Source organism: Dendrobates tinctorius, unplaced genomic scaffold, assembly GCF_039654945.1.
Source record: "Dendrobates tinctorius isolate UK_male_01 unplaced genomic scaffold, ASM3965494v1 ptg000046l, whole genome shotgun sequence".
Lineage (NCBI taxonomy): Eukaryota > Metazoa > Chordata > Amphibia > Anura > Dendrobatidae > Dendrobates > Dendrobates tinctorius.
The window spans coordinates 43,802,330-43,826,379 of NW_027361714.1; the positions used below are offsets into that span (position 1 = coordinate 43,802,330).

At 44.3% G+C, this 24,050-nt stretch overlaps 1 protein-coding gene across 1 annotated transcript in view; it reads right to left on the reverse strand.

The window, feature by feature from the left end:
* The window catches only part of ALDH8A1 (aldehyde dehydrogenase 8 family member A1), a 56,232-nt gene extending 47,761 nt beyond the window's left edge, over positions 1-8,471 (reverse strand). Inside the window, exon 1 of the mRNA XM_073575850.1 lies at positions 8,272-8,471. Coding sequence (XP_073431951.1) covers positions 8,272-8,409 — 138 coding nt within the window. The 5' untranslated portion in view covers positions 8,410-8,471. The remainder of the gene's footprint in view (positions 1-8,271) is intronic.
* Positions 8,472-24,050: the final 15,579 nt, after the last annotated feature.

The following is a 24,050-nucleotide window of genomic DNA, read 5'->3' on the forward strand; positions in this document are numbered from 1 at the left end:
GACATTGTATAGAGCCAAGCATTCACAGATCCATATGTGTGGCATTGAGTCATAGGCTTTCCTGTAGTCAATCCAGGCTGTGCTGAGATTGGTCTGTCTGGATCTTGAGCAACTGCTCTATCTACTAGGAGCTGTTTCTTAGAGCCTCTGTGTTAGTCACAATGCCTTTCTGAGCTGGATTCATGTACTGGTTCATATGGTTCTGTAGCTTGGTGGCTATGATGCCAGACAGGAGTTTCCAGGTTGTTGTAAGGCAAGTTATTGGGCAGTAGTTGGTAGAAGGCTGCATTGACTTTGATCTTAATAAAACAAAGTGGACCTACACCAGCAGATGACATGGCTCCCCAAACCATCACTGATTGTGGAAACATCACACTAGATCTCAAGCAGGTAATTAAATGAAATAATGACTTTGGGGTTTAGGTGACTATGTAAGACATCTGTCTTTAATGCAGGTAACAAGTTGATTAGGAACGTCCAACTGGTCTGTAGGAGCCAGAACTCTTAATGGTTCGTAGGGGAGGGGATCAAATACTTATTTCTCACTGCAAAATGCAAATAAATTTATAGAATTTATACAATATGATTTTCTGGATGTTATTTTTGATATTTTCTCTCTCAATGTTAAAATTAAATCTACCCTTAAAATTATAGACTGTCCATATCTTTGTCAGCGGGTGATCTTACAAAATCAGCAAGGGATCAAATTATTATTTCCTTCACTGTATATATACATACATAGAATAGATAGAAGTCAGTGACATAATTAGTACAGTGCTTGTGTAGCTTACTGTGCATATTTTTAATAACTAAATATCTGAAAAAAGGTGTTAATTTTATTAACAGCTAACATAGAAAAATTTAAAAAAAACACATACCATAAGGATATAGCTTTCCCAAAACCTGTCCGATAACAAAGGCACTAGCAGGATGCAGCAGGCCCCCACTGATAAAGGCAAAGGCAGCACAAGAGCAAACTACTGATAAAAACAGCCACCCACACACCTAGCAAATTATGGAGGGGTTGGATACTTAAGGGCCTGTCACACTAAGAGATATCACTAGCAATATCGCTATAACTAGTGACGTTAAAGCAATATTGCTAGCGATATCGCTGTGTCTGATACTTACATACGACCGGCTCCCCCGCTGGTTATCGCTGATCGCGCGAGAACGGCCTGGACCATTTCTCGTCGTCAGTTTCCTGCGGCGCTTCCTGCTGTGACGACGAGTGACGCGTGGAGCCGGGCGGGAGGACGCAGGATCGCCTCGTGTGACAGGTAAGTAGCGACCCCCGACCCCAGCGATGTCGCTAGTGAGATCTGCCTGTGTGGCAGCTCACTCGCGACCACTTAGCGATGTACCAGCGATCCTGACAGCGTCATATCGCTGGTCGGGACCGCTGGTACATCGCTAAGTGTGACAGTACCCTTAGTAGAAAAATTGCACACAAATAGGGCTTGAGAAGAACACCAGTCACACAGGTACCAGTGATGCAGTGTCTGGCTAACAGCCTATTGATGACGCCCATAGTATTAGCAGGCGGGCTGCCCAGCACTATGTACTGTATATGCTCCCCACAAAGACAAACGCCCCAGTACCCATCCCAACTTCAAGGGTCCTCATGCTTGCGAGTCCTACCACTAATTTCAAAAACAGCTAACAGAAAAATACAAAAAAAACACAGACCATAAGGATACAGCCTTCCCAAAACATATCCGATAACAAATGCACTAGCAGGATGCCGCAGGCCCCTACTGGTAAAGGCAAGGGCAGCACAGTTGCAAACTATTGATAAAAACAGCCACCGACACATCTAGAAAATTATGGAGGGGTTAGCCCGCTATGGGCATCATCAATAGGCTGTTAGCCAGACACTTTTCATCACACGTACCTGTGTGACTGGCGTTCTACTCAAGCCCTATTTGTGTGCAATTTTTCTACTAGGCAGTCAACCCCTCCATAATTTGCTAGGTGTGTGGGTAGCTGTTTTTATCAGTAGTTTGCACCTGTGCCGCCCTTGCCTTTATCAGTGGGGGGGCTGCTGCATCCTGCTTGTGCATTTGCTATCGGACAGGTTTTGGGAAGGCTGTATCCTTATGGTGTCTGGTTAATTTTATTAACCAGCAGAGGGAAAGCGGACAGCTGGGGGCTGATGTTTATAGCCTGGCAAGGGGGTAATACACAAACACCCTGAATAAAGTCCTTTATTTGAAATAAAGACACTGACAATGCTTTCTATAAACAAAAAAAAAAAAGTTATACTCATCTTGACGCCTAATACACTGAGGACCACTTGACTTCTAAAAGAATTAAAAATAATAAACAACCATATCCCTCACCTGTCCCTGATGTGAATATAATTCTGCAATGCCCACATACCCTGTAAAAGAGTAATAAAAATAACCATATTCCTCGCCTCTCCAACAGGAAAATAATAATCCATTTGTCTCTTGACGAGTTCAGCTTTGCTACATCTACTTGACGCGCTGAACGCTGGCATGATGCGAGCATTCAGCATGCCAGCCAGCAGAGACAGAGCTACGTGTTCTAGCGTAGCTCAGTGCCTCGCGATGAAGTGAGAAAGTTGAGCGAATTTCAAACCCAATGAACTCCATTCACCTCACTGTCATACGCATGAGAACTTTCCTACGGCGCTCACACTGATGCCAGTGTGATGTAGAGTTCTGAACGCCGCTCAATTTTCTCTCGTCACCACGAGGCACTGAGCTGCGCTATCACGTGCAGCTCACTGTCTCTGCTGGCTGGCACACTGAACGCTCGCCTCATGCCAGAGTTCAGCGTGCTAAGTAAATGTAGCAGAGCATGTCTCGTCAAAGGACAAATGGATTATCTTCTCGTCTGAAAGGTAAGGAATGTTTTTCCCTTTTACTGTTTTACAGGGGACGTGAGCATCAGAAGGATTATATTCACGTAGGGGACAGGTGAGGGATATGGTTGTTTATTATTCTAATTCTTTTACAGGTGACATGGGCTTCCATGGATTAGGTGTCAAAGTGAGTATAAATTTGCTTTTTTATTTTTAAAGAAAAAAAATTGTCAGTGTCTATTTCAAATAAAGGACTAATTCATGGTGTTTATTTACAATATGACTGTGGGGTTAGTAATGGGGGCATCTAATAGACGCCACTCCATTACTAACCCTTGGACTTGATGTCAGCTGCCAATGCAAAGCTGACATCAACCCCGATACTATTACCCCACTTGACAACGCATCAGGGCAAGTGGGAAGAGCAAAGCTCCAGAATTGATCCATCTTATGGAATGTGAATTCTCAGGGGTGGCTGAGTGCTGATGTTTTTAGTTTGGGGGGGCAATCTTCATGACCGCTTCCTAGCCTCTTAATATCAGCCTGCAGCTGTCTACCTAACATTTGCTGGTTATTAATTAAAGGGAGCCCCTACGTCTTTTTTGGGGGGTTCTCCCATTTTGATAATCAGTAAAGGCTAAGTATACAGCTGTGAGTTTATATTAATAGCCTGGGAAGCTCTATGTCTATTACCCCCTTCTCAGACTATAAGCATCAGCCCCCAGCGGTCTGCTTTCCCTCTGCTGGTTAATAAAATTACAGGGTATCCCACGCCATGTTTTTCAGATATTTATTAATTAAATACATGTACATTTAGCTACACATGCAAGCACTGAATATACATCTCACATACTTATATCTGATCAGTATCTACAGTGGGGGAAAAAAAGGGCTTAGTCAGCCACCAATTATGCAAGTTTTCCCATTTAAAAAGATGAGAGAGGCCTGTAATTAACATCATAGGCAGACCACAACTCTGAGAGTTAGGGTACCGTTACACCTAGCGATGCACCAGCGATCCCGACCAGCGATATGACGCGGTCAGGATCGCTGGTGCATCGCTAGGTGGTCGCTAGTGAGCTGCCACACAGGCAGATCTCACTAGCGACATCGCTGGGGACGGGGATCGCTACTTACCTGTCAGACGCGGCGATCCTGCGTCCTCCCGCCCGGCTCCACGCGTCACTCATCGGCGCCACAGGAAGCGCAGCAGGAAGTGGCCGACGAGGAATAGTCCAGGAGCTTCTCGCGCGATCAACGATAACCAGCGGGGGAGCCGGTCGGAGGTAAGTATCACATGCAGCGATATCGCTGCTACATCACAAAATCGGTGACTTTACAGCGATATTGCTAGCGATATCACAGTGTGTAACTGGGGCTTTAGAATGAGTAACCAAATCCAGAAAATCACCTTGTCTGATTTGGCAAGATTTAAAGGCCTCTCTCTTCTTTTTAAAGCCCCCGTTACACACTGCGATATTGCTAGCAATATCGCTGTAAAGTCACCGATTTTGTGACGTTGCAGGGATATTGCTAGCGATATCGCTACATGTGATACTTACCTCCGACTGGCTCCCCCGCTGGTTATCGCTGATCACGCGAGAAGGTCCTGGACCATTCCTCATCGGCCACTTCCTGCTGGGCTTCCTGTGGCGCCGACGAGCGACGCGTGGAGCCGGGCGGGAGGACGCAGGATCGCCGCGTCTGATAAGTAGCAATCCCCGACCCCTGCGATGTCGCTGGTGAGATCTGCCTGTGTGGCAGCTCACTAGCGACCACCTAGCGATGCACCAGCGATCCTGACCGTGTCATATCGCTAGTCGGGATCGCTGGTGCATCGCTAGGTGTAACGGTACCCTAAGTGGGAGAACTTGCACAATTGGTGGCTGATTAAATTATTTTCCCCACTGTATCTATCTAATCTATATCTCTCTCTGTATATGTATATATACACCGTATACTGTGTATATATATATATATATATATATATATATATATATATACACACACACACACACACACACATACAGCGCTTGCAAACATTAGGAGACCACTGCAAAATTTTCAGTTCGTCTGATTAATCTCTTTATAGGTATATTTTTTGAGTAAAATGTAAATTGCTCTTTCCTTCTATAAGCTACTGACAACATGTCTTCGAATTTCCAAGCACTAAATTTTGTATTTATTTTCAGAAAATGAGAAATGGTCAGAACAACAAAAAATGCAGTGCTTGCAGTCCTCAAATAATGCTAAGAAAACAAGTTTATAATAATTTAGAAACAACAATACTAATGTTTTAACTCAGGAAGCGTTCAGAAATCAATATATTGAGGAATAACCATGATTTTAAATCACAGCTTTCATGTGTCTTGGCATGCTTTCTACCAGTCTTTCACACTGCTTTTGGGTGACCTTATGCCACTTCTGGTGCAAAAAATGTAAGCAGTTCTTTGCTTGATGGCTTGTAAATATCCATCTTCCTGTTGATTACATTCCAGAGATTTTCAATGGGGTTCAAGTCTGGAGATTGGGCTGGCCATGACAGAGATTTGATGTGGTGGTCCTCCATCCACAAATTCATTGACCTAGCTGTGTCGCATGGTTCATTGTCCTGCTGGAAAAAAACAATCCTCAGAGTTGAGGAACATTGCCTGAGCAGAAGGAATCAACTGTTTTTCCAGGATAACCTTGTATGCGGCTTGATTCATATGTCCTTTGTAAAGATTAACCTGCCCAATTCCAGCATTGCTGAAACATCCCCAGATCATCACCGATCCTCCACCAAATTTCACAGTGGGTGCAAGACACTGTGGTTTATACGCCTCTCCAGGTCTCTGTCTAACCATTAGACAACCAGGTGTTGGGCAAAGATGAAAATTAGACTCATCAGAGACGATTACCTTACTCCAGTCCTCTATGGTCCAATCCTTATGGTCTTTGGCAAACTTCAGCCTGGCTCTCCATTGCTTCTCATTAATTGCTTTTTTCCAGTTTTACATGACTTGAGCCCTGCCTCTAGGAGCCTGTTACGAACTGTTCTTGCCGTGCACTTCACCCCAGCTGCCATTCCTTTTGTAGGTCACTTGATGTCATCCAGCGGTTGCTGAGTGACATTCGAATAAGATGACGGTCATCACGGTCAGTAGAGAGTCGTTTTCGCCCTCTGCCGGTCTGTAGCTTTGTTGTCTCCATGTCTGCTGCTTGACCTTGTTGTAATGGACTGCCGTTTTAGAAATTTTATGGATGGAGGCAACATGATGCTCACTGTATCCCTATGCTAGTAAAGCCAGAATTGAGACCTTCTTTCCCTCACTCAAGACTTTCCTTTTCAACTCTTTTGGCATGGTTAAAAGTTAATTTTTAATTTTTATTACTTTTAGGATACTACTATCACTTGTTTTGCCATCCAGCTTGTCCTAATACAAGAGGATTGCGAACACCACAGGAGGGTTTTTTTTTATACTTTCTTTCGTTAAATAAGATTTGGTTCAGGTGATCACCTAATCAGAAGCACATTAAAGTAGAATGAGGTGTACTCTGGTTGGAATTCAACTGACACTGGAATGGAATGGCTGTCAGGCATGTATAGAAGCTGGTTTTTATAAAACTGTGCAGTGGTCTCAATTTTTGCCAGAGCTGTATATGTATATATATATATATATATATATATATAAAAATATATATATATATATATATATATATATATTTCCTTTGAAAACTATCTTTAAATGACATAACTATTCTATGTAAAAGCCATTGCTAAAATCGTATTGTATATGGATTGCATTCGCAAGTCATTCGGATGACAGGTGATAAAAATCGCATTGTACTTGCATGACACTTGTCTGAATTTTCAGGAACAACACTGGACCAATTTTTTATTTTTTAACAGGTTAAGAGCCCAAAGACTGAGAATCCAATACTTTTAAGTATTTTTGCCAGAAAACCAGCATAAAATTTTCTGATAAGCTGCAAGAAGTTGTGAAAAAAATTGTGACTTTTGTAATTTTTCTCCCCAGTTTCAAGCCATTTCGACAAAATGGGTGGACCTGGGGAAAAGCAGGGGCGGAATGAGGTGTGTTTACACCTGCCCGTCAAGTCAGTAAGCGGCAGCGTTTCTTACAGCAGAAATATTACTCCAGCTCAAGTGAGGCACAAAGAGGTGCACATTCCTGAGAAGATGCACCATATTGAGTGACATGCACCTCTTAATGAACTTATCACATCTTTCTCCTGCATGCCCCGCTGTAAGACTGGCAAACAAAATGCAATTCTTCATGAATCCAGTCAATAAGGAGCTTAGATTTTGAGCCTCAATCAAGACATTGATATGTGTATAAAGCGCTGTGGAATATGACGCCGTTATATCTATAAAAATAAAGTGCGGTGTACTTTTTTGGGTACAACAACCCCTTCATTGTGTGTTGTCACATTGGGTCTTCTGTGCATTCACATGAATGAGATCAAATACATTACCAGTCACAGACACTCCTACAGATAAGCTTCAGTGCTACCCTAAACATTGTCGAGGAAGCCACACTCGCAAGAGCCTGGAGATTGGACCCTCACTGATCAAACATCCATGACCAGGATAAAAATCCTGACAATACCTTTACATTAGTAATCATTGGGTCAGCCACTTTTTTTTGCTTCCTAATTGGAGAATGTGTAATTTCAGCTTGTGAAACGGTGGTCTTGTAATACCTGAGAATCGTAAATGACATTCAACCATACCACTGACGGATACAGACAGAAGAGAACTGCCCTTTGCAGTCTAATATCTCATAATAACGTACAATTCCACCTGCTTAGGAGGTAGAAGCGGGCCCCCTTAGCCCTTGTGGTCCACACAGGTTGCACCAATGGAATGTCTGCCCCTGAATCATACAATAAGGTGCGCACACCCCTTCCAGCTAGCAATAATAGCTTATGAAATTTTATTACTTGACATTCTATATGGTTATCATTGCACAGAAAATTCATTAATGAGGTCTAAATGATTATTTGATAATCTCAAAAAACAGGTTCTAGCAGCAAGTGAACAACTCCACTGGCTTTCACGTCAGGGGCCATAGAGAAGAAGCTAGGCCCACCTGATGATCTTTGTATGAACTAGTCCTATTCTGTGTGTAACAGGACAAACAAGTTTATCAATGGATGGTTGTCACTTGGCATATGAACTGCAACAAGCTATGAAATATTATGGTTCTATAAAAACATAAGGGATATACCTATTAAATAATCTGTTCACACATGGTCCGTGGAGTTGACTTGATGTGCATGGAGTTAGGAAAGTTAACAAAATATAATTATGCATGATCTACAGATGGCAGAAGAGGGCACTTAAACATAATGACAGTTTATTCCTAGTGTATTTGCTGGTATGTAAGGATTTATCACTTTAAAGAGACATGAAATAGATTTCTGGTCGGTCTGCTCACCTCCTCCTCGTCACTATCAGGCACTTTGCAGTAGACTTCGCCTGTAGAAGGATCATATGAATTCATGTAGGATTTACTTGGGACAAATTTGCCACCAATGCAATTTTGTAGCTGCAGAAAAGTCTTTTTCGTTTCCATGATAACAGGACCGTTCTGTTCTGTCCCAAGCTATAGAAAACAGATACCGTACATTACTCTGGAATTTGGACTGTAAAGTTCATCTGGAGAAACTCCTCCTAACTCTGCAAATGAACAACTGGGAAATAGAAGCTGCACCTTCACCTATTCCACACGTGACCTAACGGTCTATGTCCTACTTGCTCATAGCCTGCATTGCATCTCAGCATATTGGGGCAGATTTATCAATAGATCTACTTCTTAGATAATCCATGAAAGGCGGCAGTTTATCACAGTGGTTCATGCGGTTTGATAAATCTGGTGCAAGACTGGTTAGACATATCAAGTCTAAGTTTTTATCATCTATTAGTTGAAACTTAATTCACATAAAACTACATAATGGCAATAATGACGTGCAAAAAACAAAACAAAAAACCTCCTACGCGTTTCGAACATAAGCGTAACCCTTCACAGCATATGTGCAGATAGAACAGACACTGTTTAAAAGCAATGTGAGCCAGTTGGATTCAAGATTCAAGTCTGCAGATCACAGTAAAAGCTGGTGTGGATCCAAAGGAGTAGAAGATGGCAAATATATACAACAGGAAAAGCGAATTGTCTTGCATTACAATATTGCAGTGCACATTCCCCATAGTCATAGCCATGCTTTCCAAAGTGTTGGACTGTACAGCTAATACAGCATAAATGTACTATACGTGCTTGCATGGCCAAAAGGTTTGAGACTGACAAATTTTGATCTTGCCCAAGTTTGCTGTTCAGTGCTATGAGACACTTTAGGGCTCATTCACACATCCGATTTTTCCATGCACGAAAAAAAGGACCAATAATGTCGATCAAACTTTGATCAAAGTGTCGTCCAAGTGTCACACCACTGACACAAATAACCAACTTTGCACATTACTTTTTATTAAAAACCTCCCTATTCTCAAAAACAGAAGGATTTTTAATTTTGTTTTATTGTCATTGCCTAGGTTACCAGCCAATGCAGCGGTTTATCAGCATTGGCTGGTATCCAAGGTAAGGAGCGCAGCACTTACGAGTTTTTAGCTATAGAGCGCGCTGTAGGGGTTTTACTCACTCGGATGCGGCGGGAGAAAAACAGGAGGTACGTTCCTTTAAAAGTTCATTGGGGGTTTATTGCTTCATAAACCCCAGAAGCAAAACAGAAAATAAACAGCCTTTAGATCAGGTAAAACACAACACAAAATGTCCTTAGCAGGGCTCTGCTCCCTCAGGCCTGTGGGCACACAGGCTGGGTTAGTGTCCAGTTCTCAGGCTTGGTCTGGAGCCAATACAGCAGGCCTTCTCCCTCCCAACACACAGACCATATGACAAACAATAGCCTCCATTAAGTAGGCTGTAACCACACCCAGAGGTGAGGTATGTGGGTAGCCAGACCCACCCATCTCTCATAGCTACCCGCAACTCAGACCAAGGTGCAACAAACAAACCTCTTAGTGCTTTCTTGCACTGGAGAAAACATACTCTGAATTACATCACAGAGAGCAACCATCTCTGTGACACATACAGTACAGACCAAAAGTTTGGACACACCTTCTCATTCAAAGAATTTTCTTTATTTTCATGACTATGAAAATTGTAGATTCACTCTGAAGGCATCAAAACTATGAATTAACACATGTGGAATTATATAATTAACTCCCTTAAGGACAGGGGTTATTTTCATTTTCCGCTCCTTTTCTTCCCAGAGCCATAACTTTTTTATTTTTCCGTCAATATGGCCATGTGAGAGTTTATTTTTTGCGAGACGAGTTGTACTTTTGAACAACACCATTGATTTTACCAAGTCGTGTACTACAAAACGGGAAAAAAATTCCAAGTGCAGTGAAATTGCAAAAAAAGTGCAATCCCACACTTGTTTTTTGCTTGGCTTTTTTGCTAAGTTCACTAAATGCTAAAACTGACCCACCATTATGATTCGCCAGGTCATTACGAGTTCATAGACACCAAACATGTCTAGGTTCTTTTTTATCTAAGTGGTGAAAAAAAAATCCAAAGTTTGCTAAAAAAACAAAAAAAACCCCACCATTTTCCGAGACCCGTAGCGTCTCCATTTTTCGTGATCTGGGGTTGGGTGAGGGCTTATTTTTTGCGTGCCGATCTGACATTTTTAATGATACCACTTTTATGTAGACACGTTCTTTTGATGACCCATTATTGCATTTTAATGCATTGTCACAGAGAAAAAAAAACGTAATTCTGGGGTTTTGATCTTTTCTCTCGCTACACCGTTTAGCGATCGGGTTAATGCTTTTTTTTATTGATAGATCGGGTGATTCTGAACGCGGCGATACCAAAAATGTGTATGTGTATTTTTTTTTTATTGCTTTATTTTGAATAGGGCGAAAGGGGGGTGATTTGAACTTTTATATTTTTTTTTATTTTTTTCATATTTTTTAAAATACTTTTTAATTTTGTCATGCTTCAATAGCCTCCATTCAATCGCTATTCCACCTGCGCCTATTGCGAGCACATGTCAGCTGTTCAAAACAGCTGACATGTCCCGGCTTTGATACGGGCTCAGCGCCGGAGCCCTCATCAAAGCAGAGGAGAAGTCCAATGATGGACTGTGTCCGTCATTGGACATTAAGGGGTTAACAAAAAAGTGTGAAACAAATGAAAATACTGTATGTCTTATATTCTAGGTTCTTGAAAGTAGCCACCTTTTGCTTTGATTACTGCTTTGCACACACTTGGCATTCTCTTGATGAGCTTCAAGAGGTAGTAACCGGAAATGGTTTTCACGTCACAGGTGTGCCCTGTCAGGTTTAATTAGTGGGATTTTCTTGCATTATAAATGGGGTTGGGACCATCAGTTGTGTTGTGCAGAAGACTGGTGGATACACAGCTGATAGTCCTACTGAATAGACTATTAGAATTTGTACTATGGCAAGAAAAAAGCAGCTAACAGTCTATTCAGTTGTTCCACACCCACCAGACCGAACGCCAGGGTGAGTATAATCTAACTCTTTTTTCTTATCTTTCAGGTTTCATCGGGGGCTTATCTACAGCATTACAGAATGCTGTAAATAAGCCCCTGATGGCGGTGGCTGCAGCTTATAGGCCAAAAATGGGGTGACAGATTCCCTTTAAACAGGTTTACACAGCGGTAATAGGATGCTTTAAAGGGAAGCTGTCATCAGGTTTTTGCTATGTAGTCTGAAGTCAGCATAATGTCTTCATTGCTCAACCACCACAGCCCCTCTGTATACCAGACCAATGCCCAAACCCCATAACCTCCTTATCCAACATCACTAAAGAGGAGCTTGCTCATCTTCTCTCCAAATCACACCTCACCACTTGTGCACTTGACTCCATCCCATCCCACCTCCTCCCCAACATCACCACCACTGTTATCCCATCCCTAACCCACCTCTTCAACCTATCACTAACTTCTGGTACCTTCCCTTCTGCTTTCAAACATGCCACAATCACGCCTATCCTTAAAAAGCCAACCCTCAACCCAACAGTTATGTCCAGCTATTGCCCAATATCGCTGCTCACATTTGCTTCCAAACTCCTGGAACAGCATGTTCACGCTGAACTTTCCTTCCACCTCTCATCTAACTTACCTACTTACGGGCGTGGCCTGAGCGGCATGTGAGGAGGACGTGTGCCCGCAGAGCTCCTGCATATTCCTGCTTTATTCAGCCGTTTCGTCCCCACAGCACGGCTAATTTAACCCCTGGAGGCTGCACCGAAGTCGGTGGACACCGCGGGGCACCGGAGATTGCCGCTTCACCCCTGGATATGGGGAAAAGAGGTCAGAGAAGGGTGGCAGGAGAGGCCAGAGCAGGGAGCCAAGATGGCGCCGCCTCCTCAGCGCGCGCTTTGGATGAGGCCGCAGAAGACAGCGCGGCTAGAAACAGGGCAGTGGCGGCCAGGCTGCAGCGCTTTGCCCGCACGGCTGAGGCAGAACAGGAGTCTCTCCAGGACTCTGATATAGACCAGGAGACTGTGGCAGAGGACATGAGCCCGGGAATGGGGGAGGAGGAGGAGGCTGCCCATGCCAGAGAGCAGGGGGGGAAGGGAGCTGAGCCTAGCTGGAGTGATCTGGTGGAAAGAAATAAACAGCACCTCACAGCCTCGCAATTGCAAGTTCCAGACGAGCCCACCAACAAAGATGTTATGCTGGCAGTGGTGCACTGTGGGACTGCGATCTCACATGTCCTGACACAACTGGGCTTTCTGCAGGAGTCCATGCAGACTGTGCGACATGACCTGCACAGTGTTAGAGACAGAACAAGTCAGCTGGAAAAGCGTATGGGTGCTGTGGAGAATTCTACCTCTGACTCGGGACAGCATTGTACAGAGCTCAAGAAGGATATGGCAGCTGTCTGGGCTAAAACTGATGACCTTGAAAATAGATCCAGATGGAATAATGTTCGTATTGTGGGCATGCCAGAGCGCTGTGAGGGAAAGAATCCTACTGCCTTCATTGAAACATGGCTTAAAGAAACAGTAGTTGAGGACAATCTAACACACCTGTATGCAGTGGAAAGGGCTCACAGAGTCCCGGCTCGCCCCCCCCCCCCCTGGTCATCCACCAAGACCTGTGCTGGCTAAAATCCTTCACTACAGGGACAGAGACGCTATCCTCAGATACTCGAGAGAACACCCTGACCTTACAATGGAGGGATCCAGAGTCTCCTTTTACCCGGACTTTTCGCCGGAAGTTCAGAAGATGAGGGCGAAGTTCATAGACATCAAGAAGCGTCTGAGAGCCTGTGGCGTCAAGTACTCCACGTTTTTCCCGGCTAGACTGCGAGTTGAGGCCTGGAATAAAAGCCTCTTTTTTCTGGACCCCAGAGAAGCTGTGGATTGGTTGGACCTTAATGAGCGACAATTGAGGAAGGAGAGGGAGGAACAGGACTGTGGCTGATGGTTTCTCGACTTGCTTAGCTGTTATGGAGCGGTTGGAGTCTGCGGTCCTGATGCAATGGACTGCCTAACAAGTTATATTTCTATTTCTCCTTTTATTATTCTGTTATATGCTGGTTTAAGAATTTGTGGTCCTTGTGGGGCCTTAATCTGAATACGGATAAGGGACAATGTATAGTGCTGTGGGGTTGTATCCTGTCAAATGCGGGTAGTGAACAGGAATTGAAGCGCCTGCTGAATGGGGTGGAAGGGTTCGGCAGTACCCTTACTTGTTGCACCCTTGGTTCAGTCCAAGGAATTGTTGGAGTGTGTTTTTTGGGGGGAGGGGGGAGGGATTGGGTTCAAAATGTCCTTTGGCATGCTTGTACATTTTAATATTGGCTATGGTTCGGCCGGGGGGAAGATGGTAGGCAATATGCTATGGTGCGATAATGGCTGATCTTAAGATACTTAGTTGGAATATCAGGGGGTTCAAGTCGCCAGTAAAACGACAGGCCATATTCTCCTTCATAGCGGACCAGAAGCCGGCGGTTGTTTGTTTGCAGGAGACGCATCTCACACAGGAGACGCTGGGAATCCTGGATAAGAGATGGGTACAGGCGGGCTTTCACTCTACTCATTCCCAATACTCTAGGGGGGTTAGTATATTGATTCACTCCAGGACTCAATTTGAGTGCCACCGAGTGGTGGTGGACACAGAGGGGCAATTCGTCCTTTTATCTAGTACAATCTTTTCCATTCCACTGGTGTTGACGTCTATATATGTACCTGTATAAGGCATAGCAGTAAAGTTCTCTATAAAGTTCTGGCCGTTCTGAGAGATTTTCCGGGGGTTCCGCATTTGGTGGTGGGAGATTTTAATAATATTCTGGATTCACATTGGGACAGGGGTAGCCATGAGCCTCTGAGGCTGCAGGGTAATCTTACGCCATTTGGGATTCTCGTGCGGGAGGTAGCTTTGACCGACTTGTGGAGATGCCGTAACCCTGGTGTCCATCAATTCTCGTGCTTCTCCTCTACTCACTCTTCCCTGTCTCGCATTGATCTGGCCCTGGGTAATGATCTTATGCTGGGTAAAACCTTAGAGGTTAAATATTTGGCGCGGACGGTATCTGATCATTCGCCTGTTTCAGTCATGCTTTCGGGGGGTGGGAACGGGAGGAATGATAGACCTCTCTGGCGCCTTAACCCGTTTTGGTTGCAGCTAGTCGATCGGAGTGGTGGCTTTGTCCCTGAGTTGCAGGAATACCTTAATCTTAATAGAGGCTCGGCCTCTGTTGGGATCGTCTGGGAGGCCTTAAAGGCATACTTAAGGGGAATGTTCATACGAGAGATTTCTAAAATAAAGACCGCCTCTAGGGCAAAATCACAACTTATATTTCGGGAGCTGGAGGATGCGGAAAGGGCCCTTGCGGCGCAGAGCACACCTGCCACTCGGAAGCGATTGGGGGAGGCGCATTCAAAGGTGACCAAACAGACCTTGGAGGTGGCGGCGCAAAAACGGCTGTTTCAATCTACTCAGTATTTTGAGAGTGCGGAAAGTGTGGGGCATTTGCTTTGTCGTGACATCGGCACAGAGAGGGTCGGCGGCTATAGCGGGTCTTCAGGATGTGAATGGGCGACTGATCACTGACGCACCGGGGATTTTGAAAATTCTAGAGATTTTTTATGCGGACTTGTATTCCTCACATGCTAGGGCCCCGACAGAGGATGTTGTTTTCCTTTTTGGAGGCTGCTAATCTCCCAAGGTTGACCCCTGAGGACAGACGCTCTCTAGATAGACCTCTAGGTCTGGACGAGTTGGAGGAGGCTCTGGGAACCATGTCCAATGGTAAGGCTCCTGGGGTAGATGGGTTGCCAGCTGAGGTATACAAGCGGTATAGAACGGTATTGCTCCCTGCTCTATTGACAGTGTTTAATGATAGTCTGGAACGGGGTGTTCTTCCACCGTCTATGCGAGAAGCTGTCATTGCCGTGCTGTTGAAAAAGGACAAGGACCCAACTCTGCCTGCGTCGTATAGGCCCATCTCCCTGTTGACGCTAGACATTAAACTTTTAGCGAAGGTCCTGGCCATTCGACTGTCGAAGGTAGTAGCTGTGTTAATACACCCTGACCAGACGGGGTTTATGCCCAACAAATCGACGGCTATGAATATTAGATTATATCTGAATATGCAGGTGAGGCCTGATAATGCCGGGAAGAGGGTGGTTCTGTCTCTAGACGCCGCTAAGGCATTTGATAGTGTGGAATGGGACTATCTATGGGCGACGCTACACTGTATGGGTTTTGGCCCGGGCTTTATTGGCTGGGTTAAGCTCTTGTACTCGGAGCCGAGTGCTCGGCTGAGGGCTAATGGTCAGTTGTCTGACCCCTTTTCACTTCATAGAGGAACAAGGCAGGGATGCCCTTTATCCCCGCTGCTGTTTGCTATCGCGGTGGAGCCGTTGGCCTCAAGGATAAGATCGGATGCTGGCATAGAGGGATTTCAATATGGGGAGCATGAGGAGAAGGTAGCATTATATGCGGACGACCTGTTATTTTTAGCGGACGCGGACAGATCATTACAAAAAACGATGACACTTCTTGGGGCGTTTGGGGAGGTCTCGGGTCTGGTTATTAACTGGGAGAAGTCTGCGCTCCTCCCACTGGACTCAAGCTCCTGCGATGTGGTAGGTGTGCCGGTTGCAACGTCCCTTCAATATTTGGGCATAAAAATATCCAATAAGTTGACAGATTATGAGAGTTTAAATCTTGTCCCGTTGTTGGACAGGTTCAAACAGAAGGTTAATGCCTGGGCAAAGTTACACCTCTCCGTAGTGGGAAGAGTGAACCTGTTGAAGATGGTAGTTATGCCGCAACTCTTATATGTCCTTCATAATTCCCCTGTCTGGCTTCCTCAGAACAGGTTTCATAAAATTAACATGATTTTTAGAGAGCTTGTTTGGCTGAGACAAGGCGCGAGAATTAAACTTGAACACCTGCAAAAACCTAAGGATGAGGGGGGACTTGCATTGCCCAACCCATGGCTTTATTTTTTGTCTTCCCAGTGCCAACATGTAGCAGGAGGGATGGAGGGCGAGTTGGCGGATTTGGTGGGAGGTCGGAAGATCCTTCAATTTCTAGTGGGACGGGGATCACTGGTGTCGAGTCTGGAGTCGGGTAGATTTCGATCCTTTGCATTTAGGTTTCCTACGGTGCTTCTGATGGTGAGAGTATGGGATAAGCTGAGGCAGCTGAGAGGAATACGCGGTCTTACAAAGTACTCCCCCATATGGGACAATCAACATTTGCCATGTATGAAAACGCTCAGAGGCTTTGCTCACTGGAGGCGGATTGGCATATGGTGGGTGTCGCAGCTGGTGGAGGGAGGGGTTTTTAAAACTTTCAAGCAACTGGGACGGGAATTTCCCCTCCAACGCTCTATGTTTTATCAATATTTGCATCTGCGTCACGCGTATATGGTGCAGAGCAAAAAAGTTGACCTAACCATACACCATGACGTCCTTATTCATAGGCTCGGTATGCAAGGGTCCACCAGAGGACTAATTTCAATGGTGTATGGTGGTTTACTTGGACAGGTCCTGTCAAAACATCCTATTGGCGCACTGATAAAGTGGGAACAACAGCTGGGTACGATATCAGTGGAACAGTGGGACTCGATTCTACAGATGATTCCCAGATTGTCTCTTAGTGAGCCTGGACGCCTGTCTCAGCTATATGTCCTCTACAGGACATATAGGTCTCCCGAATGGTTGTTCAATAGAGGGTTGCCGTCGGACTCAAGGTGCCCCAAGTGTACAATAGATAATGCGGACATTTTACACATGATGTGGACATGTTCTTGCCAGCAGATATTTTGGATCGTGGTGCTTGGCCTTATACACTTGGTCACGGGACAGGATATTTCCAGGGACCCCATGATTTGTGTTCTGGGTTATGTTGATGAGGTGGGAGGGGACCAATATCTTAAAATTGCTGTGGCCAGAATGTTATATGTGGCCCGAAAGTTGATAGCTTATCACTGGATTTCTGACAAAATCCCCTCAAGAAAAGAATATATTAATAGGTTGAACCATATATTATATAGGGAAAAGTCTGTATCTTAGGAGAGGTGTGCCGCATATTTTTGGGAAAATATGGGAGGGGTGGTTGAAGATTCCCAGCCTGGTTGCCTCGAATCTTCTGGATTAGTGGGTGGGCTTTGGAGGTGGTCTACTATGGGTTGGTTTCTGCCTTTTCTCAAGCGATTTGGTTATGTGTTATAATTGGTCTATTCGCTATGTACCAGTCCATGCCATCGGACAAAGGGAGGGGGGGGTTATGGGGGAAGGGGATGTTTGATAACATGTTGTAAGTTGTACATGCCTGTCATTTCCAAAAACTTCTAATAAAAATTATCTGATTTAAAAAAAAACTTACCTACTTACAGCCAAAACTAACGGACAATACTTTATACTCCTCCTTCTAGACCTGTCCTCTGCTTTCAACACAGTTGACCACTGCCTCCTACTACAGATCCTCTCCTCCTTTAACATCAAAGACCTCGTCCTATCCTGGATCTCCTCAAACCTTTCCAACCGCACATTCAGCATCTCCCACTCCCACACTACCTCCCTCATCCCACCCTCTCTCTGTTGGGAGTCCCCCAAGGCTCTGTTCTAGGACCCTTACTCTTCTCAATCTATACATTAGGCCTGGGGCAACTCAAAGTCCCACGGATACCAGTACCACCTTTATGCCGATGATACTCAGATCTACCTCTCTGGCCCAGACGTCACCTCTCTGCTCTCCAGAATCCCGGAGTGTCTAGCAGCCATATTCTACTCCTTCTCCCTCAAACTCATTGTGGACAAACCTGAACTGATCATCTTTCCCCCATCTCACAGATCTTCCTTACTCGACCTATCTATAACAATTGACAACATCACTCTTTCCCCCGTACCGGAGGTCCGCTGCCTCGGAGTAACCTTTGACTCTGCCCTGTCCTTCAAACCGCACATCCAAGCTCTCTCCACCTCCTGTCACCTCCAGCTCAAAAATATTTCCAGAATCCGTCCCTTCCTCAACCCTCAATCTACTAAAATGCTTGTGCATGCCCTCATCATCTCCCGCCTCAATTACTGCAAAATCCTTTTCTATGGCCTCCCTGCTAACACCCTCGCATCTCTCCAGTCCATCCTTAACTCAGCTGCCCGACTAATTCATCTCTCTCCTCGCTACTCCTCTCTGCAAATCTCTTCCCTTGCTCCCATTCCCTCAGCGTATCCAATTCAAATTACTAATACTGACCTACAAGGCCATCTATAACCTGTCTCCTCCATATCTCTGAACTAATCTCCCGATATCTTCACTCACATAATCTCCGGTCCTCCCAAGACCTCCTTCTCTCATCCACACTTATTCGCTCCTCACCCAACCACCTCCAAGACTTCTCCCGAATAGCCCCCATCCTCTGGAATTCTTTGCCCCAAAACGTCCGACTATCAACCACTCTCAGATCCTTCAGACGGAACCTGACAACCCATCTCTTCAGGAAAGCTTACAGCCTGCAATGGATCTCCCCTGCCTCCTCACCACTACTGCAGCTACCACTTCACCATCACTGGAGCTGCTGCAACCCCCCAACCTACTGTCTCCTTCCCTACCATCCTGTAGAATGTAAGCCCGAAAGGGTAGGGTCCTCTTTCCCCTCTGTATCAGTCTGTGATTGTTAGTTTGGTTACTGTGATATCTGTAATTTGTATGTAACCCCTTCTCATGTACAGCACCATGGAACCAATGGCGCTTTATAAATAAATTAATAATAATAATGTAGCAGCTGAGACACTGAATTCAACAATGCCACTTATTAGGCTGCGTGATGCTGTTTACTTACAACTAGCTGAAGAGCCCGGCGCTGCCCGGGCATAGTAACTAACTGTGGTTAGATATAGCAAATTATAAGTATCCTCCATCCCATAGTCCCGTGCCCATATACCCATCATACATATCCACGATCCCATAGGGCCGTGCCCATATACCCATCATACATATCCTCCATCCCATAGTCGAGTGCCCATATACCCATCACACATCCTCCATCCCATACTCCCATGCCCATATACCCATCACACATCCTCCATCCCATAGTCCCATGCCCATATACCCATCATACATAATTCGCCATCCCATAGTTGAGTGCCCATATACCCATCACACATCCTTCATCTCATAGTCCCATGCCCATATACTCGTCATACATATCTTCCATCTCACAGTCCAGTGCCCATACACCCATCACACATCCTCCATCCCATAGTCCCTTGCCCATATACCCATCATACATATCCTCCATCCCATAGTCCCGTGCCCATATACCCATCATACATATCCGCCATCCCATAGTCCAGTGCCCACACACCCATCACACATCCTCCATCCCATAGTCCCTTGCCCATATACTCGTCATACATATCTTCCATCTCACAGTCCAGTGCCCATACACCCATCACACATCCTCCATCCCATAGTCCCTTGCCCATATACCCATCATACATATCCTCCATCCCATAGTCCCGTGCCCATATACCCATCATACATATCCGCCATCCCATAGTCCAGTGCCCACACACCCATCACACATCCTCCATCCCATAGTCCCATGCCCATATACTCGTCATACATATCTTCCATCTCACAGTCCAGTGCCCATACACCCATCACACATCCTCCATCCCATAGTCCCTTGCCCATATACCCATCATACATATCCTCCATCCCATAGTCCCGTGCCCATATACCCATCATACATATCCGCCATCCCATAGTCCAGTGCCCACACACCCATCACACATCCTCCATCCCATAGTCCCTTGCCCATATACTCATCATACATATCTTCCATCCCACAGTCCAGTGCCCATACACCCATCACACATCCTCCATCCCATAGTCCCTTGCCCATATACCCATCATACATATCCTCCATCCCATAGTCCAGTGCCCATATACCCATCACACATGCTCCATCCCATAGTCAACCATTATATCATAATGAGCGGCGGGGCTTGCAACCTATGATGACATAAGCGTCGCCATGGCAACCATTATGACATCATAATGAGGGACTGGGCTTGATACACACACACACTTTTTCCCCCATTATGTAGATATGGGCAAATTTGTTTGGTGAATTGGAATGCGCGGGGTTAAAATTTCGCCTCACAACACAGACGTCCAAACGTGTGACTGTGCCAAATTTTGTGGCTGTAGCTGCGATGGTGTAGATAACAATCCCGGACATACACACATACAGTTGTGGCCAAAAGTATTGACACCCCTGCAATTTTGTCAGATAATACTCAGTTTCTTCCTGAAAATGATTGCAAACACAGATTCTTTGGTATTATCTTCATTTAATTTGTCTTAAATGAAAAAACACAAGAGAATGAAGCAAAAAGCAAAACATTGATCATTTCACACAAAACTCCAAAAATGGGCCAGACAAAAGTATTGGCACCCTCAGCCTAATACTTGGTTGCACAACCTTTAGCCAAAATAACTGCGACCAACTGCTTCCGGTAACCATCAATGAGTTTCTTACAATGCTCTGCTGGAATTTTAGACCATTCTTCTTTGGCAAACTGCTCCAGGTCCCTGATATTAGAAGGGTGCCTTCTCCAAACTGCCATTTTTAGATCTCTCCACAGGTGTTCTATGGGATTCAGGTATGGACTCATTGCTGGTCACCTTAGAAGTCTCCAGTGCTTTCTCTCAAACCATTTTCTAGTGCTTTTTGAAGTGTGTTTTGGGTCATTGTTCTGCTGGAAGACCCATGACCTCTGAGGGAGACCCAGCTTTCTCACACTGGGCCCTACATTATGCTGCAAAATTTGTTGGTAGTCTTCAGACTTCATAATGCCATGCACACGGTCAAGCAGTCCAGTGCCAGAGGCAGCAAAGCAACCCCAAAACATCAGGGAACCTCCGCCATGTTTGACTGTAGGGACCGTGTTTTTTTCTTTGAATGCCTCTTTTTTTCACCTGTAAACTCTATGTTGATGCCTTTGCCCAAAAAGCTCTACTTTTGTCTCATCTGACCAGAAAACATTCTTCCAAAACGTTTTAGGCTTTTTCAGGTAAGTTTGGCAAACTCCAGCCTGGCTTTTTTATGTCTCGGGTAAGAAGTGGGGTCTTCCTGGGTCTCCTACCATACAGTCCCTTTTCATTCAGACACCGACGGATAGAACGGGTTGACACTGTTGTACCCTCGGACTGCAGGGCAGCTTGAACTTGTTTGGATGTTAGTCGAGGTTCTTTATCCAACATCCGCACAATCTTGTGTTGAAATCTCTTGTCAATTTTTCTTTTCCGTCCACATCTAGGGAGGTTAGCCACAGTGCCATGGGCTTTAAACTTCTTGATGACACTGCACACGGTAGACACAGGAACATTCAGGTCTTTGGAGATGGACTTGTAGCCTTGAGATTGCTCATGCTTCCTCACAATTTGGTTTCTCAAGTCAGACAGTTCTTTGGTCTTCTTTCTTGTGGTACACACAAGGACACAGGTTGAGTCAACTTTAATCCATGTCAACTGGCTGCAAGTGTGATTTAGTTATTGCCAACACCTGTTAGGTGCCACAGGTAAGTTACAGGTGCTGTTAATTACACAAATTAGAGAAGCATCACATGATTTTTCGAACAGTGCCAATACTTTTGTCCACCCTCTTTTTTATGTTTGGTGTGGAATTATATCCAATTTGGCTTTAGGACAATTCTTTTTGTGTTTTTTCATTTAAGACAAATTAAATGAAGATAATAAAGAATTTGTGTTTGCAATCATTTTCAGGGAGAAACTGAGTATTGTCTGACAGAATTGCAGGGGTGTCAATACTTTTGGCCACAACTGTACATACATACACACTTGAGCTTTATATATTAGATGAAGATTTTATCACAAGGAGATGGTCACTGCCTGGACTACAGCAGCAGAACAGGCTACCAAATTACCCAGTAAAAAGTGAAATTACCTTAATAAAAAATTACATTTTTATTGATACATTATTAAAATAAGTTTAAAAACAGCCGTAGTTTTTGAAATCATCTCTTCAATTTAATCCTTTATAATATTTGAATCTAAGCTGAAAAAAATGTAAAGGATACACGCCATAACAATAGGTGCTTATCAATAATTTATTACCTATTTCAAACTTTTGAACATGTTTTACAGATTCATATATATCCATGTCAAAATATAAAGACGACGTGGTCCCTCATGTGTTGGCACCATTGTGGTTTTTAAACTTATTTTAATAAAGCATCAATAAAAATTATTTTTTTTATTAAGGCAATTTCACTTTTTTACTGGGTAATTTGGTTAGATTAGTCTATGGACATACTATGATTAATTTTAAGTATAGACCCCTGATTGGGGATATTAATAGAAAAGGACTTTTTTGTGGTAACATGTACATAGGGAGCCTGGTGTGGGTGGGGTTAGCTTTCTCAGCTCTGCTACATCCTACATCTAAAAGCTCTGACGGTGTCACAACTGCTGCAACCAGTAAAATAACATTCGATCACTGGCTCGCTCTTGTCATCTGCACCTCAAAAACATTTCTAGAATTCGACCTTTTCTTACTTTTGACTCTGCAAAAACTCTTACTGTTTCTCTTATTCATTCTCGTCTCGACTATTGTAACTCTCTTCTAATCGGTCTCCCTCTTACAAAACTCTCCCCTCTCCAATCTGTCTTGAATGCTGCAGCCAGGATCATATTCCTCACCAATCGTTACACCGATGCCTCTACCTTGTGCCAGTCATTACACTGGCTACCCATCCACTCCAGAATTCAGTATAAACTTATTACCCTCACCCACAAAGCCCTCCATGGCTCAGCACCACCCTACATCTCCTCCCTTGTTTCAGTATACCACCCTACCCGCGCCCTCCGTTCTGCTGATGACCTGAGGTTAGTATCCTCAATAGTCAGAACCTCCCACTCCCGTCTCCAAGACTTTACACGTGCCGCGCCAATTCTTTGGAATGCACTTCCCAGGTCAATACGATTAGTCCCCAATCCCCACAATTTTAAGCGTGTCCTGAAAACGCATTTATTCAGACTGGCCTATCGCCTCAACACATTAACCTAACCTATCCCTGTGTGGCAGAGCCAAAAATTTTACCATAACCAGGTTCCCAGCATCATGTTCCCACATGCTTTATGCATCCATTAGCCCTCTGTGTCTGTACTGTTACACACTTAACATTATGGCTGGTCTATACAATCAGGGCAACTGTTACCACCCACCTTTCGTGTCTACCTCTTTCCTCATAGACTGTAAGCTTGCGAGCAGGGCCCTCACTCCTCTTGGTATTTGTTATAATCTACTGTATGTGATTATTGTTATGCTGTAATGTCTATTGTCTGTACAAATCCCCTCTGAAATGTAAAGTGCTGCGGAATATGTCGGCGCTATAAAAATAAAATTTATTATTATTATTATTAAATAAAAGTCATACATCATTGGAATCAGGCTGACATGTCCTATATTAATGATACTTTCAGATTAAACTAAAACCTGCTGACAGATTCCCTTTAAAGGAAATATATAGGGATGTAGGATTCCCTTTAAAGGAAATATATAGGGATGTAGGGGTGCACGCACATTTCAAGATTCAAAAATATATATCTTTTACACCTGATTAAATCCAGATGTTTTTCCATCATTCCAGTTCAGGAGATTTTATAAAAATAT